The sequence below is a fragment of the Convolutriloba macropyga genome, unplaced genomic scaffold (genome assembly GCF_964194025.1).
Source record: "Convolutriloba macropyga unplaced genomic scaffold, txConMacr16.3 SCAFFOLD_5756, whole genome shotgun sequence".
Classification (NCBI taxonomy): Eukaryota; Metazoa; Xenacoelomorpha; order Acoela; family Convolutidae; genus Convolutriloba; species Convolutriloba macropyga.
Genome location: NW_027452228.1, coordinates 1 through 15,619, shown reverse-complemented (window position 1 = coordinate 15,619; position 15,619 = coordinate 1). Strand labels below are relative to the sequence as shown.

Below are 15,619 nucleotides of genomic sequence, written 5' to 3'. Positions count from 1 at the left end.
GAGATGGAGCTTGAGCCCGGTTTTTTTTTACCGAATGCTCTGCTCAAAATCTCCTATAGTTGTTTGTTTGTAACTCCGCCGTAGCCGGTCCCCAGCCCGGTTGAGATAAGGAGGAGGGGAACACACCCAGAACATACTGGAAAAATCTCAACAAAGTCAGTTTTTTTAAACAGACTTGAGATAATTTTCCGACAATGGTATGCTATATTGTTTAAATTTCTGCTGTTATTTTAATTAATTTGTTTTATTTTAATTTGTTTTATTTTAATTTGTTTTATTTTAATTCGTTTTATTTTAAATGATTTATTTTAAATTGTTTTATTTTTGGAGATGGAGCTTGAGCCCGGTTTTTTTTACCGAATGCTCTGCTCAAAATCTCCTATAGTTGTTTGTTTGTAACTCCGCCGTAGCCGGTCCCCAGCCCGGTTGAGATAAGGAGGAGGGGAACACACCCAGAACATACTGGAAAAATCTCAACAAAGTCAGTTTTTTTAAACAGACTTGAGATAATTTTCCGACAGAAGTTTGATATTTTATTTAAAACCATGTTTTTTAGGTCCCCGGCGATTGAAAACGACTATCTTGCAAGAATCTTACAAGAGAAAACGCCTATCTTGTAAGATTCTTGTAGGAAAAACGCCTATCTTGTAAGACTCTTGCAAGAGAAAACACCTATCTTGCAAGAATCTTACAAGGGAAAACGCCTATCTTGTAAGATTCTTGCAAGAGAAATCGCCTATCTTGTAAGACTCTTACAAGATTACGTGCCTATCTTGTAAGAGTCTTGCATTTAACGCCTATCTTGTAAGATCTTGTAAGAATCTTGCAAGACTCTTGTAAGATTATACAATTTGGTACAAGACTCTTGCAAGATTCTTACAAGATCTTACAAGATATGCGTGTAAGTTCGACTAGGGCAGAGACAACTTCGAGCGCGCTCCGGGCGCAAACGTTGTTTCGAGCGGTCTTCAGTCTGATCAGTGGACACTTTGGTCTGGGATCGTCTGATCAGAAGTTACTTCCGTTTGAACGGTCTGATCAGAGGTTACTTCCGGATGGCACCTCAACCTGCGTTCTATGAAAATCACCACAACAATTTCTCATCAATAAGTTTATTGCTAATTGCCAAAGTGTTCGACTAATAAAATTATAGAACCCCAGCTTCATTGTGAAATTTAACAAATGCATAGTATCATGCTGACACGTTTTTTTGAAAAGTGCATGGTAATTGTTGCGCGAAATGCGTTGAGAACTCCTGGAAATGTTATTATTCAGCCTAATAAATACCTGCAAATCAATTTGCGTCACATTTGGCACATTTTTAAAATTATTTCTGCACAATTACACAAACTCTTCCAAAAGTATCGAATTATTCCTGCTCACATATCAACCCGCAGAAGCCAAATGCTACAAAAACAATCTTAACAGACATTCGCTCGTTAAAACTAACTGAAGAAATTATCTTGCACTCTGCTCTAAAATTTATTAACTAACCCTTTGTTAATGAAATATTCCCGTTTCCCCTTTTTCAAATTTCAGACAAAAATTCTCTGACTGTGCAATAGTTGTTTCATTTTTAGTTGATGAATGCTTGAAATGAAAAACACAAAGTGTTTCTGCCTTGCACGAGTTTTAATTACTAGCACCAACTGTGGCCGTTTGTTTTGGAGATATTCTAGCGACGCGTTTTCTCAGAATCATTTATACGTAAAATATATTAATACTAAACGAAACTATACAGTTATAACTGACTGTTAAACCACCATATTGCTCATACTCTGACTAAATTATTTTTGTATTGGTTTCTTTTCGTATTGCCTTACAGTACAACTGCTTTCACATTCTAGCAGATGCTGATATTACAAAATAAATAGCATAGCATGTGAAAAACAAACACATAACACTTCTATGTGGTGATATTGTCTTTTTTTAATTTTTCAGTAGTTACACATTTTCTCAGAAACGTTTAAACGCAATTCTTTAGCAGTAAAAAGCAGCAATTTTGCACAGAATGTTTTCGTTCTGCTTTTTATTATTTATCAACTTTCGCTCAAAATCAATTTCTGAATCACTATACACTGAAAAATATAATCAGAAAAGTATTGCGCAATATATGGTTGAAACGCACAACAAAAACGAAGATTTAATGAACATTAGTCGCTGATAAATTATAATAGTTTACAATAAACTACAATAGATTACATAATGTAAAATTTTATATCTAGAAACTGAAAATCGAATTATAACCAACACTGTTAATTTAATTTTCAAGCTTCAAGAAAAGCTGGAAAGATATTCAATGTCAATAAAATATTTGATTCCAATGGGAAGAGGTATGCTAAAAGAGGACATAACAACTTTAATTCAAGTTAATCATAATTAATGGACGTAAGTTTAATTTTAAGGTATAGTTAAGGTAAACGTAACCTTAACTTTATCTTAATTTGACTTCAGGTAAGAATTTACACGAACAATCTTAAGGTAAATGTTCCATAAGGTGTATGAGGCCTTAACTTTTACGGTAAAGCTTAATTGAAGTTACCTTGAGTTGAGGTGAGTTAAGGAAAAGCAGATTTACCTTAAAAGTTGAAGTGAGTTAAGCTATCTTTTAAAGTATAAAATTACCTTAACTTTTTTAGTGTGTACAAGCAACGCCCTGCAGTCAAATGCTCAATCACCGGGTGCAGCTTTTGGGAGTAAGCGAAACAATTTGAAACTCCGCAACTGTGGATATGATATATGAAACATTTCGAGGGCACATAAAAAATTCGAAAGCCCCCTTTTCAGCAGACAAAGATTGATGCCAGTCATACAATTAATTAATCCCCAAATGAGATTGATCTGGTTTCATCAACTGAAACCGGACCTTGCTTGATTAATGACAAAAACCTTACTGGAACCCACGGAGCTAAAATGAGCAGCTTAGTAATTAGAGATTGATCCACAAAACGGAAATTTTTATTAAAAAATTTTCAATTTTGAAATTGCATTATAAATATGAACTTCAAATGTCTAACTTAAAAATGTTAAACTTGTTTTTCTTGAAGCTGATCTAATTTCTCATTGCTCGATCTGAAAAGAAAACGACTAAAAATTCATGACCTCCTCTGACCCCCCGGGGTGTTAGTTTATCGTTCCGGATAGCTATGTGGTGTTTCGGATAGCTATTTTACAAGCACCTGGAGAAAGTGGATAGAATAATCCCGAAAACGTGGCACGTTGCAAAGCGAAATAAGACTTGTAATTAGACTTGCCCAGTACTGATATAGAATTGGATTCCGGTCAGGGTCATATTTCACGTCTATTTTGCTTGTAATTATGAACAGCTATGATAATAAGTACATATATTATTTGCATATACTCTGTTGGCGGTAGATTTGAGGCTATTGGTATTAGAGACACCCAAATTAGAGGAGACGCCTATTAGCCGACAGATTTCATCAAGACAAAGTAAAAAAAGTAATAAAAACCGGAATTTCACAATTTTTGTTTGTGATAATTTGTTTGGTTGTGACATATTCGTATCAAGTCTCATGGGTCGCTAAGTCGCGGCCAAATTAGTTATCAGTTAAATTCTACAAATGTTTGCTTTAAACCAGGGGACGCTACTTTAACCGCTTAGAGCGCGGGTAATTTTTGAGAACTGTGGATTTCGAGTAGTCATACTTGCTTATCTGTTAGCTAAAAGGTGCGTCGGCTAATTTGTATTTCGGCCAATTAACCGTCCACCGGTACACTTATTGTTTCGTGACCTATTGAACCATATTTATTAAATTTTTTAAAGAATATGTCCCAAACTTCTCTTGGCCATTGAAACTTCATTCAGTGACATATTACTTAGCGCGGATTCAATCTGCGCCCTTAAATTAGCTCAGTATAGTTGACAGTGTTTTTTTCTACTAAAAATATTTTGCCTTTTTTGTTCGGTCGTTTTTTCCCGCTTTCGCGCTTTCTGAAATTTTTTACTGGCTAATCAAATATGAAAAGAAATGTTAATACTGTTTTCTGCAATAAGCTCAACAACTTCTCCTCGCTAAGTTGAGGGAGAAAAAGTATATATATTTTTCGGCGAAACAGATCTCACGTTAAAATGTGAAAGATTTCTCAAGCAATCAGATTAGTTGCCTGAAAAAATTATTTGTTGAGATAATAGAATTCTACTCACACTTGCTCTTCCTAAAAATTCATTCTCTTCTGTTTTGCAAAAGGAGACCAGTATTACATAATAGCTTGTGGCTCCACATTCTTCTTCAACTGATTAATTTAGTGGGAGATAGGTAATTGACCCTGCGAACAACCATTAGGCAACTATCAAGCAGTCAGTGGATTAATTGTCGAAGTTTCTTAGATTAAGTCTTCTATACCATTACTGTGACCGCTTAAACGTTTGTCAGAGGTAAAACATTTGGTTCCTGCATCCTTGAGTTTTGAGAAAATTGTAGAAAATCGGCTAATCATTGTTTCGGTGGGAAAATTTGGGTGCCTTCTTTATCGTCATTATGCTTGCATTTCGCTATCTTATCATAATCTCTCTCTCTCTCTCTGTCTGTCTGTCTGTCTGTCTGTCTGTCTGTCTGTCTGTCTGTCTGTCTGTCTCTCTCTCTCTCTCTCTCTCTCTCTCTCTCTCTCTCTCTCCGTGTGTGTGTGTGTGTTTGTGTGTGTGTGTGTGTTCGTGTGTGTGTGAAAACTGTTATTATCGCCTTTTCCTTGTTTTTTTACAAGTATTTTTTATTCAGATCTTTTTTGGAAACAAAATATATGAAAAAATCAATTTGTTCTTTTTTGTGTCGCCTATTACTTCCATTTTGTTGGTGGTCTATCTATCTGGCCATTTTAAAGAGTCTCAACAATCTCGGCGATGGGTTAACTTTCAGAAAGTGTGAGTTTCCTGTATTTTTTAAAAAGAACTCTGCTCCAAAAAAATCTTGTTTTTGAGAACAAAATCATCGGCCATCGGCCATTGGTTTCTAAAATATTAGTATAAAAATTGGTTGGTAAGCAATCTGGCGGTAAACTTCAAAAAACGGAAAAAGCGGGATTTTGATGCAGCTGTCAGTATGATTCATGTTCAATACTTATGAAATTGCTGCCAAAATAAGGTTGCCCTTGCTCATTTTAAAAAAAATAGATCGAGGAAAAAACAAGATTATGTCACCAAAAAGGGCATAGCTCCATTTTATTTCGCGATATGGAATTGAACTTACGAACTCATATATGATTAGCAATCAATTTGCGGAGTGTTGTCTTTTGCTGTTTTGTTTTTTCATTGCTGTTTTATGTTTTATGTCATGTTACAACTTTTTAGATTTTTTGGGACCTTAGTGGGGACATTCACGGTGGCGGTCCTTCATAAGTTGTGTACTATGTACATAACGGGCTAGCATCCACTTAAAAATTTTTATTATACTGGAAAAAAAGCGGCTCATTTGTTGGTTAATAAACTACCGGGAGCAGTATTTTCCGACGTTGTTGATGATTCTTGATAGTTCTTAATAGTTCTTGATAAATCTTGCTTAATCGTACGATTTCGTGCTGTAGCTTGCTTTTGGGTGCTATTGAATTTTTTTTACTATATATATCTTGCCATGTCATGGATAATTTTTCTTGAAAATCTTGCCAAGATCTTGTTTCTTGACAGCCATTGTAAAGGACTTACGAGTTCGTAGATATCTTGATGTTTTCTTGGTAAGTACCATGGCAAGATCTTGGCAAGATTTACCAAGATTTAGTATGTTTCTTATCAAGATGTATCAAGTTTCGTTTCATTGGGATACTAGCTTTAATTTGAGACATTTTTCAAAGCTTCGCATGCAGAAAAGTTGACGAGTTTTTTTACGATGTTTATTTATTGAAGCCAAAAGCAAATTTTACGAACAATTTTGAGAGTTTTGGTTGAAGTAATGACGCAAGTCATTTGTAACTATTCATATAGAGAAAAAGTGCTGTTAATAAAATTATTACATGCATTCTATAGACTTCAATATTAAAACTCGGTTCATTACTGAAAAATGGCCTTCTTGTTCTTTTTGACTGCTGTTTCTGTCGCTTTTTGTTCACTTGCAGGTTTGTTCGTTTTCAATTCCTACACTCAAAAACATTTCTAAAGGTCTTTTTTAGTGGTGTATAATGGCAGCGTCAACGAGTATGCAACCGTTTCCAAAAATCTTGAAAACGTGAAATTCACCGCGATTCACCGCATTAACCGCAAAAAGATGTAAGAAATACGCGGTGAAAATTATTTTTTCTTCACCGCATTTCGTACGAAAATTCACCACCAAACCTCGACCCGGGAGGGTCAAAGTCTCACTCTTAATCCTTGCCTACTACCATAGAATTCTCTTTTGAGTTACAGTTTATCTCAAAATTGCACTCTCAAAATTAAAATTCTTCCAGCCGTAAAAAGTAAAAAAAGGAGGGAAATTTATTGTTTTAAACTCTTTTCACTCTTTTTCCTTCAATTTTTGTGGGGATATACTCGACTGGGGCTCATTTCAGATGCTCAGTTCACATTCAACATCCAGTGCTATGACTGTGCTGGGAGCTCTTCAGATGACACTCTCTCTTACTGCCAGGACACTCCTGGACTGTTCGATTCCACTGCCTGCGTTGGATCCTGTCAGGTATACAAATGACTGAATTACCCTCTATTTTTACCCTAACGAGGTCTATTTGATGTACGATCGGGGTTTCTTTCTTGACGGGGTTTATTGATGTACGATTTGAATCTCGATGGTTCTCTCGATAAAATATGGGGGGGGGATACTCGATGTAAGGATTTGGGGAGGAGGAAGACGGGGAGGGGGACAGCAAACAAAAAAATGGCCAAATTACTCTAAAGTACATTATTAAAAGCCAATCAGTCATAAAATTAGCCACTTCAACTCACGTAAGCCTCTCTGCAATAAATAAGTGCGATTAAATTGAAGAAGATGAAGTATTTGCATTCAGTAGACAAATAATTTTTTATATCCCAGACCAAAATACCTCATGCTGCTAACTAGTTTACTCAAGGTGTTTATTTTGTGAACACTTGTGATCTCATAAAAGTCTGGAAATTTTGCGTCCAAACATTCAGGTGTCCGATTACTGATCATTTCGGCTTCGGGAGGTCTGTATCTGGACACGGTCTGATCTTAACTCGGTTAAACATTTTATCAGAAGTAATGGCGTAATCTTGGTCTGGTGATAGGTTGCATACGAAACATAAAATAACTAAATCTATCTGCTAATTAAGCGTTGAAAACTTTTTCCTCAGGTCATGATACCAACCGATTGCGAGTTCATTCTGTTTTTGAGTGGCGCTCCTTCCTTTTTATCCTCCAATCTTGAGAACTTTCTTCAGGAGAGTTCCAAAATTTTACACGTGCGTTTGGGTTGCGCCCTCGATTTCAATCAGCAAGACGAGAAAAAAGAGATAAGTTTTATTGTACACTGAGTCTCTAGCACCCTAGATTGATCCATTTTTTTTATATATCTTTGGCTGTTATCATTACAGAAGCACTGTGTACGTGAGAAAATCAACCATGTAGTGGTTCGTCGGCAGCTTGTGTGGACCTCAAACCGGTGAGCCCTAACCGAAACGACCCCCGCCCTTGTTTTATCTGATGGGACGAAAAAAGAACTGTCGGTATACAATTGGGCATTCAATTTTTTATGAAAACAAGAGAAAGCAAGAAGAATTTGGTAGCTGAGACCAATAAAACTACAGAGCTCAGTCAGAGGGAAAAGCAATGCAATTTATCTTTGGGATTGACTAACCAAATGAATAGTTTAATGATTGATGACACCGCATCCTGCTTACAAGTGGTCCTCAAAACAACCCTTTTCTACCCCGACAAAAAGGAGAAACTGTACCAGATATCGGTTATTGAATAGCATCTCCAAAAAACTCAAATTAGACATGACCAGTGGGGACTGAACTTCGATGAGATTGTGTGCTCCAAATCAATATGGGCCTACTCGCAATTTGCGCCTTTACTGTCTAAAGTGCTGGAGTGAAAAAGATGCCACGCAATTTAGCGAAGCGGATAGACGAGATTGTGCTGTCCGCGGGTTCAGCAAACCTAGCTGCAACAGATAAATTTAGATAAGCTCCCAGATCTCGAATCAATCAGCAGTAAGCTCATTCCTACCCTAGGATTGTTTCCTGTAAATTTTCGGGTGAGATGGTCAGAACTACTAATGACCGTTATCAATGCTTGCATTTCACACGCACAATCGTTAGGAAAAACAACTCTTTGAAATTAGCAAATGTGTTTAACGCGTGTCATATCGTGGGGTTAAGAAGCACAAGCGGCAACAATGGACACAGTTATTGAACAGACTTGAGCGATGGCAATCAGGTGATTATGCTGCACTGTGGTACGAGGCAGCCTCAGTGAAACAGTCAAGGAAAACTTCTGACGGTTGTCTCCTGACAATGCTGCAACGTTGAGTGAACTTAATAAGATCCACCCTATGGAAAAACAACCTGATCACCAATTTGATCAGGATGCTAACATGAACGCATAATTATTTGACGAGGCATCAATAGTCTTCCAAATTGAGTCCTTCGCAAATTTACTGCAGGTGGGCCATCAAAAATGTATCCCGTGCACCTGTTGCATGCAGTGAACTGTGCTGCCCTTGATCAATCAAAACCAGCAATAACTAATTTAACGAAATTCGTCAACTCAGTCAGCAGGGGTCAGCTTTGCGAATTCTTTGACCCTATACTATGTGGTGCAACACTAACTGCATTGAAAAAGCTGTAAGATGCGGTCCGTCCCATCGTTGTTGGGGAAGTCATTCGACGTCTGATTGCTAAATGCATAGCTCGTGAAGCGAATTCAGAAGCTGCTGAAATATTTAGCACAAAACAGTTGGGAGTAGCACTCAAGGCTGGTGGTGAGGGCATAGTAAATTCCTTTGAAAAACTGCAAGAACTGAAAAAATCTGAAACATTGCAATTGATTTCAAAAATGCCTTCTTTTCGGCAAAAGAAGCAAGATTATGGAAGCAGCTGCTAAGTTTTTACCTAGTTGTGCCCATTTTGCGACATTTTGCTGCTCACAACACAGTTATTTGCATTTTAACAACACATATTTATGTAGCCAATCCGAAGTATAACAGGGATCTTTAGAAGCCGCTTTTGTTTTCATTAGCTTTGTGGCCAATCAATAAAATTTGAAACAAAATTAACCAATCCAGAACAGCGTAATTAGTGTTTGGAAGACGGCATCCTTACTGGTAACAATCAACAAATTTGCACAGCATTGAATTTGCTGACTAAATTGGGTGACGGCTGCAGCTTAGAGCTCTAGAATAGAAAAATGTTAGCTCCGGTCACCCGTTGACTTGAATGCTATAGATAACAAGGCACAGAGAAATATCAAAAAAGGAACTGATATCTTGGGCGCTGACTTCGGCAATCCCAACTTCGGCTGCATCTTTGAGGAAAAGAGTCAACAAAATACAAAAACTGCTCGACAACCTGGCTAATCTAGACGACCCACATTGTTCAATTGGAGTTCTTTGAAGCTGTCTTGGTGTAACACTCCCTGCAATGTAAGACTCCAACCGACAAATCCTCTGTTATTTTGCAGGAGTTTGACAGTCCTCGGAGAACAGAATTTGATAATATACTAGGCACCGTTGTAAGTGACAATGCTTTGAAGCAGGCTTGTCTACCAATAAGCAAAGCTGGCGTTAGATCTGTCCAATTGAAAGTGGCGTAAGTTGGGTCAGCATCACAGTCATACGCTGTGGTAGAATAAAAAATTGATGAGAAAACAACAGACAGCCAAATCTCCAGAGAAACAGTGTAAGATTTGAATAATCTATAAATGAGCCAGTATACACAATACAAGAGTCAGGAGGCACTTGACAATGCTGCTTTTTCTAACCTTCTTGATTATCAGATTTCAAATCGGGAGCAAACTCGTTTGCTTTCACTAACGTTGCCTCAGTCTGGTGCCTGGCTTTCCACACCTCCAATCCCTAGCATGGGCCTTTATCTTCAGCCAAATGAAATCAGAGCCGCATTAAAGTATCGGTTTGGTGTTGCGTTATACAATGAGGAACGAAAATTTCCTTGACGTCAAAACGGCAGAACGGACAAGATTTAAGCTGCTATAGTTGTTGGATATGATATCGAAGCACGATAGAGTGAGGGATAGAATTATTGCTGGTTGCTCGACTGCAAACTTAGCACCCGTCTGCAAACAAAAAAATTATTCCGAATACCAACTCAAGGACAAGAGACATACTCTTGCCCAGCTGGTCAGCGGGCCAATCAGCTGTGTTAGATGTAACAGCAACTTCCCCACTGCAGCCCAATATAAGTTCAGATGCCTCGAGGAGGTGTGGTTTTCCTCATACAAATGCCGAAGAAAAGAGATATGTAGAGTATGCCCAAAAACTTGTGTATGAATCTTTCGAGGGCTTCTCAGATTTGGTTCGAAAAACTTTGAAACGTATAGCCTTGCTTGCCGATAACCGAAACTTTCAACCAGCTGGCTTGTCAGTTGCCTACAATCGATTATCTCAAGGACTTTCAGTGAATTTAATGATAGGTTCAGCCACAATGCTAATCGCCAGTAATCCCGTCCTATGAGACTATGAGACTTGTTCATGCGACAACACCCTCAGCCCCGTGTTGACAATGAGCTCTGTCACATTGTACCTTCTCCTCAAGAACAACGGCTGTCCCAGACCTTTGATCCGGGACCTCAACCTGGGCAATTATTCTCAGAATGAGTTAAGAAAATTGCAATCTGTTCAAACATTAATCTTCAGTCATGAGTTTTTAATTTTACCTGACCAAAGTTGGGACAAAGAAACCTACATTTCATATCTGGAAAACCGAAATGAACTGTTGAAAATTGATTTAATAAACTGATGATCTGCTGTTTGATAAACCTAGTCATGGTAACCAAGTTAATTGTTGATTCAAATTTGCGGTTCATCTTGAGAACAGTGGGAACAAGTTTTCAGACAACTCAAGTTTTGAAACTAAATTTCTTGGAACCTTTTCAAAGGTTTCCATGAGAATTCCTCCGTATCCGGTTGTAGTGTCATTACCATAAAACATTAGCAAAATTACATACATTATACAGATACAATCAATAACAATTTGCGAAACAACACGGTCGCCAATAAACCTAACTTGTTTTTTTCCAAGCACCTCACGGGAAAAGTTATGCAATTTTAGTTGAAATAATGAAACAAAAATTGCTTAAAAATTGAAGAATTATCCTTTCCAGTAGAGGTTAATTGTTGAAGAAACGGTCTTTTAGAAATGGTATTTGTAGAAGCCGATTAGTTTTTGCTCTAATGGACATGAAACAGTCTTCTAGCAACTCCTGGTTACCAATTACAAAAAGATCCAAAAATGTATGGCAAAATCCTTTCAAGTTTTCTTCTGGTATTCTTGTAACATCTTCAATAAAACATTGTTTTAGTTCACTGTCATTTTTAGCATCACATGAAATTTACATTTCAGGAATTTACTATCGAATCTTTGTCAGCCAATTTGTAAATACTGCCGCGATTTCCTTTTCATGATTTCAAAAACCACCGAATCCGCTATTATGGTTGAAAAAACTTCGCTTAGTGTTTGATTTCTTTTTTTAGTTTTACTAGTTATGTGATTAATTAAGAGCATGCAATTTGTAAACTTTTAGGCGTTGCTTATCGAATTTAAGTCTAGTATTTGCGCGATTGTTTAAATTTCCAGAAAATTACTTTTAAAGTTCTTTTTATCATAAATTTAAGTGGGTTTAAAAAGTTTGATTATTAGACCCAAAGATTAAAACTCCGTGTCGTACTTTTGGTTTGACAAAAATTTGAAAAAAAGACTTAGAAGCTGTGTTTTCTTAAAAATAAGGTGTAGTCGGTAAAAAAGGTAATAGAATTTTAAAAGCTTAACTTTGACGTAGTTAATATGATCTTTGAATTTCAACTAGTTGTCTATTATTATTCCTAGGTACTTAAAGGAGCTGGTTTGATCAATTTCTGCTCGATCAATTAATTGTTGGTTTGTGCTGGTATACATTGCAACTTTTTCCAACCACCGTGTTTTTTTTGTTGTGTTAATTTTTAATTTATGGGTTGTGTTAATGAAACCAGTTCGCAACTGCGGCTAGTGTGTCATCGTGTATTATTCCTACGCCAACCTCAGTACTACTTTTATTAAAAACAACTGTTTCGTAAGCATACAGTATAGTCCTTCTTTCTGTTGATTTTTGAGGTGTAACACCATTAAGGTAGATAATGAAAAGCTGTGGACCAAGAATTGATCCTTGTGGAACCCCACATCTAAAGCTTTTCTTTGCAGATTCAACTGTTCCTATTTTAATTTGTTGGCGTCGGTCTTTCGGTGGTCTTCATAATGCAACTACGAAGTAATACTCTGAGAGCAACATGAAAGCGATGGTTTTTCGTTCAATGATGACTTCGGGACAAACTGTCGCATCTTTAGACCCTGATGCGACAAAAGTTTCAGTCGAATGTGGAAGAAGAGGTCCCGAAGCAATCCAGTCTTTCAACTTGTTCAAAGTTTTTACCAAAAACCTCTATCGTACTCTTTACTTTTGAATTTGATCTCGTTTTCCAAATGTTGTTTAACGCAATTGTCGGAATTTACTTGAACACCTCGGGGTCCCACTCAGATGTTGCTGGAACCATGAAATTCCATGGTAATTTTGTAGAAGTGCATTGATTCCTTTGTGATGTGCCACCATTCGCCTGCCTTCACCTCTAATGTTGACTTCCGGACGTTCAGTTCCATCATCTACTAGTTTAGCCAATTCCAGGAGGTACAATTATCGCTATCCAGATAACTTTGGATAAGACAAAGAATTTGAGACGGCCCCTTGTTTCACTCGTTGTCTCGAACAAAAACGAACTCGTCAATATGGTCTACAAACACAATGGAGATTTAAATTTCAGACAAAAGCTCTACTCTAATTGGTGGAACCACGTCGCAAAAAGCATCCGTTTTCATTCAGTTCGGATCTATGACAACTCGGAAATCGAAGTCTTTTGCTATAAATTCAAAAAAAGAGTTTTTTTCTAAAAAAAACCTTTTTGCCCTTGTTATCTTGGGTATTAAGTAGCATGCTCACTTTTGAATGTGAAACTGTTGCCATAACTATTGCATTTGGAGATGAAGCAAAGATTTGAAAACTAGTTAGACTACCACAAAAATCAGGTTTTGAGCTAGAATTAGGTTTTCTTTTCCTGAGGTAACGCTGACCCTTACAGATTCAATGCCCGGCACTTCATAACACAGTCCAGTTTGCCTACTGAATCAGATTCAGAATGCAAGAGTATTATATCGAAATTGTTAATTAAACGTTTGCAACTGTGCGGTTTGTGCAACCTTATTTGCTAGTACGTTTTTCACTGATGACATTTTGCATTCCATCTATTCTGCTTTGCCCCCCCCCCCCCCAGCTTAGTGAGCATGAATTTTTTATGACCCCCAGGCGCACGTGCTCTTGTCTTACATAGTAACGCGCTATATAACAACATATAATTTGTAAATGGAGGTCATAAAAACACTGCGGGGAAGAAACATAATAGATCCAAATTTTGTTGTTACCTTGGATAGGTTTCTTTTATTAAAAAGCTTTCATGTTTTACTGTGAGAAATCTGAACAACGAGATGTCGAGAGAATATCTGAGAGTGGAGATAGACAAAAGTAATCCTCGCAGTTTATCAAATTTTCCAAAAATGTTTAAAAATTGACTACTGAATTGCGACCAGAATGTGCTAAGTTTATTAATTTTCAGCAATGTAAACTGGTTTCTATTAATAACCAAGTCAATGTTAACGTCAAACGTCTTTTCCAACGTTTATCCATGCATTTTCGTATAAAAGTTGCTACCTGAAAAAAAAGCAAAAAAAACATAGTTGGTTTCATAAAATTGTTTGGTAGCTTAAAGAGCCATCTTAGTCACCTATGCCTGAATCCAAGTCAATATCAGTAACTGGCAAGTTTAGCAGAGAGAATAGTGTCAGCTTTTGATTAGTATTATATAACTACAGTCACCACGTTTGTGCTAAAATATTTGTGCGCTCTGATATATGATGCTTTTCACAATTCATTGGTAGAAATAATAGTCTTGAATTCAATTATAACGGACTGAAAAAACAAATGACCCGCGGACTTGTGTATCAAACAGATGCAGCATTGAGCCATAGTATGGATTTTCATAAAGTTTCTACCATGTCAACAGTTACTTAAAAATCCGTAATTTTGTACTAAACTCAGAGATGGGTGGGTGTTTTAGATCGTGACAACTTACGATACAAATGAAATCAGTTCTGTTTTGAGACGATGTTACCCCTCTTGTGAAGAAAGAGACGACCGCAACTCACAGACAGGCTCAGGTTATAAAAACAGATTTTTAATTTATTTTTAATCAATTTATTTTCATTTGAATCAGGAGTAATAGTTACTGCAGTTCTTTTTGAACAGACATTTTTGGGAGATGGCTACATAGAATGATAAGAGTTTGCGCCAATGATCAGATAAATGTTACGATTTTACATTTTTTCTTTTCTAGTTTCTCTAATTTTTGGTTTTTTTTCTTTTTATGTAGTTCTAATTTACATTTTTATAAGTGGTCCGTTGTGTAAAATTATGTTGACATGTCAATGTAACCTTACATATCAAAAATATAAACTAGAACTCAATAGAGCATAATAACATTCAAGGAAACTTTATGGTGAGTGTTTGCCGGAATCTCTGAATCGTTCAGCTGCGCCCCCTTGTGTGTGTCATAATCCCGAAAAACAGCAAGTCAAAACCCTCGCCATTTTCAGATGAATTTCACCTTAACTTTTTTTGTTCTTCTGCAATTCTTTTTAAGCTATTCATTCCAACTACAAATCTTTGGTAATGAGATTGAGAGAGGTTTCCCGTGTCGAAGGAATAACGCTAAATAGCATAAAAAGATCTCAGCACCAAAAGGAAATCTCACCAAAAATTCACCGCTAGTAACAGCACATTTCACAAAATATCACCGCTTTCACCGCTAATAGATGAGGGCAATTCGCTGTGGAAAATATTTCATTTCACGCGTTTTCTCCGCATTTCTTCCCTTATTTTCTCTGCAAAACACCGATCTTAAATTCAGTTGGATCATTTGCCAACTTGAACGTTATTTGTAAACGTTTGTGAAGTAATCCATTTTTTGGCAAATTTGCGAGCTTGGATCATTTCTATGTTTTTGTTATTTGCATTTTGGATAAATCCTCTAAAATGGATACTCAGCCAAAGATAGTATTGAATCTTGTAAATTCGTAAATTGTTTCTCGACAATACTTGCAGCTAGTAATAATGTTTTCGACTTGGATCGATTTTTTGTTTATCATGAATGCTCTGAACTCCTAATAGCGACAAAGTTCTCTGAAGTAATCTTAAAAAAATCTAGCAGTTCGAATAAACTACATTTGGAAAAACATAATCTCTTGATCACATCAAGTCAGTAGTGATCACTCGCTTGGGAAATTCTAAGTTAACTCAAGATATTGTAACAAATAAGATTTTCTTTATTTACATGTTAGGACCATATAATCAAGAAAATCAGTCAATGTACTTGTGCTCAAACTATCTATCAATTTTTGTAA

General features: G+C 36.7%; 1 protein-coding gene across 1 annotated transcript; it reads left to right on the top strand.

The window, feature by feature from the left end:
- Positions 1-5,926: 5,926 nt before the first annotated feature.
- On the top strand, positions 5,927-14,377 carry LOC142357311 (uncharacterized; the record flags this gene model as incomplete). Its single annotated transcript, XM_075408958.1, has 3 exons — positions 5,927-6,063; positions 6,496-6,620; positions 14,278-14,377. Coding segments are annotated over exons 1-3 (280 nt in total), but the record flags the coding sequence as incomplete, so codon positions are not given.
- Positions 14,378-15,619: the final 1,242 nt, after the last annotated feature.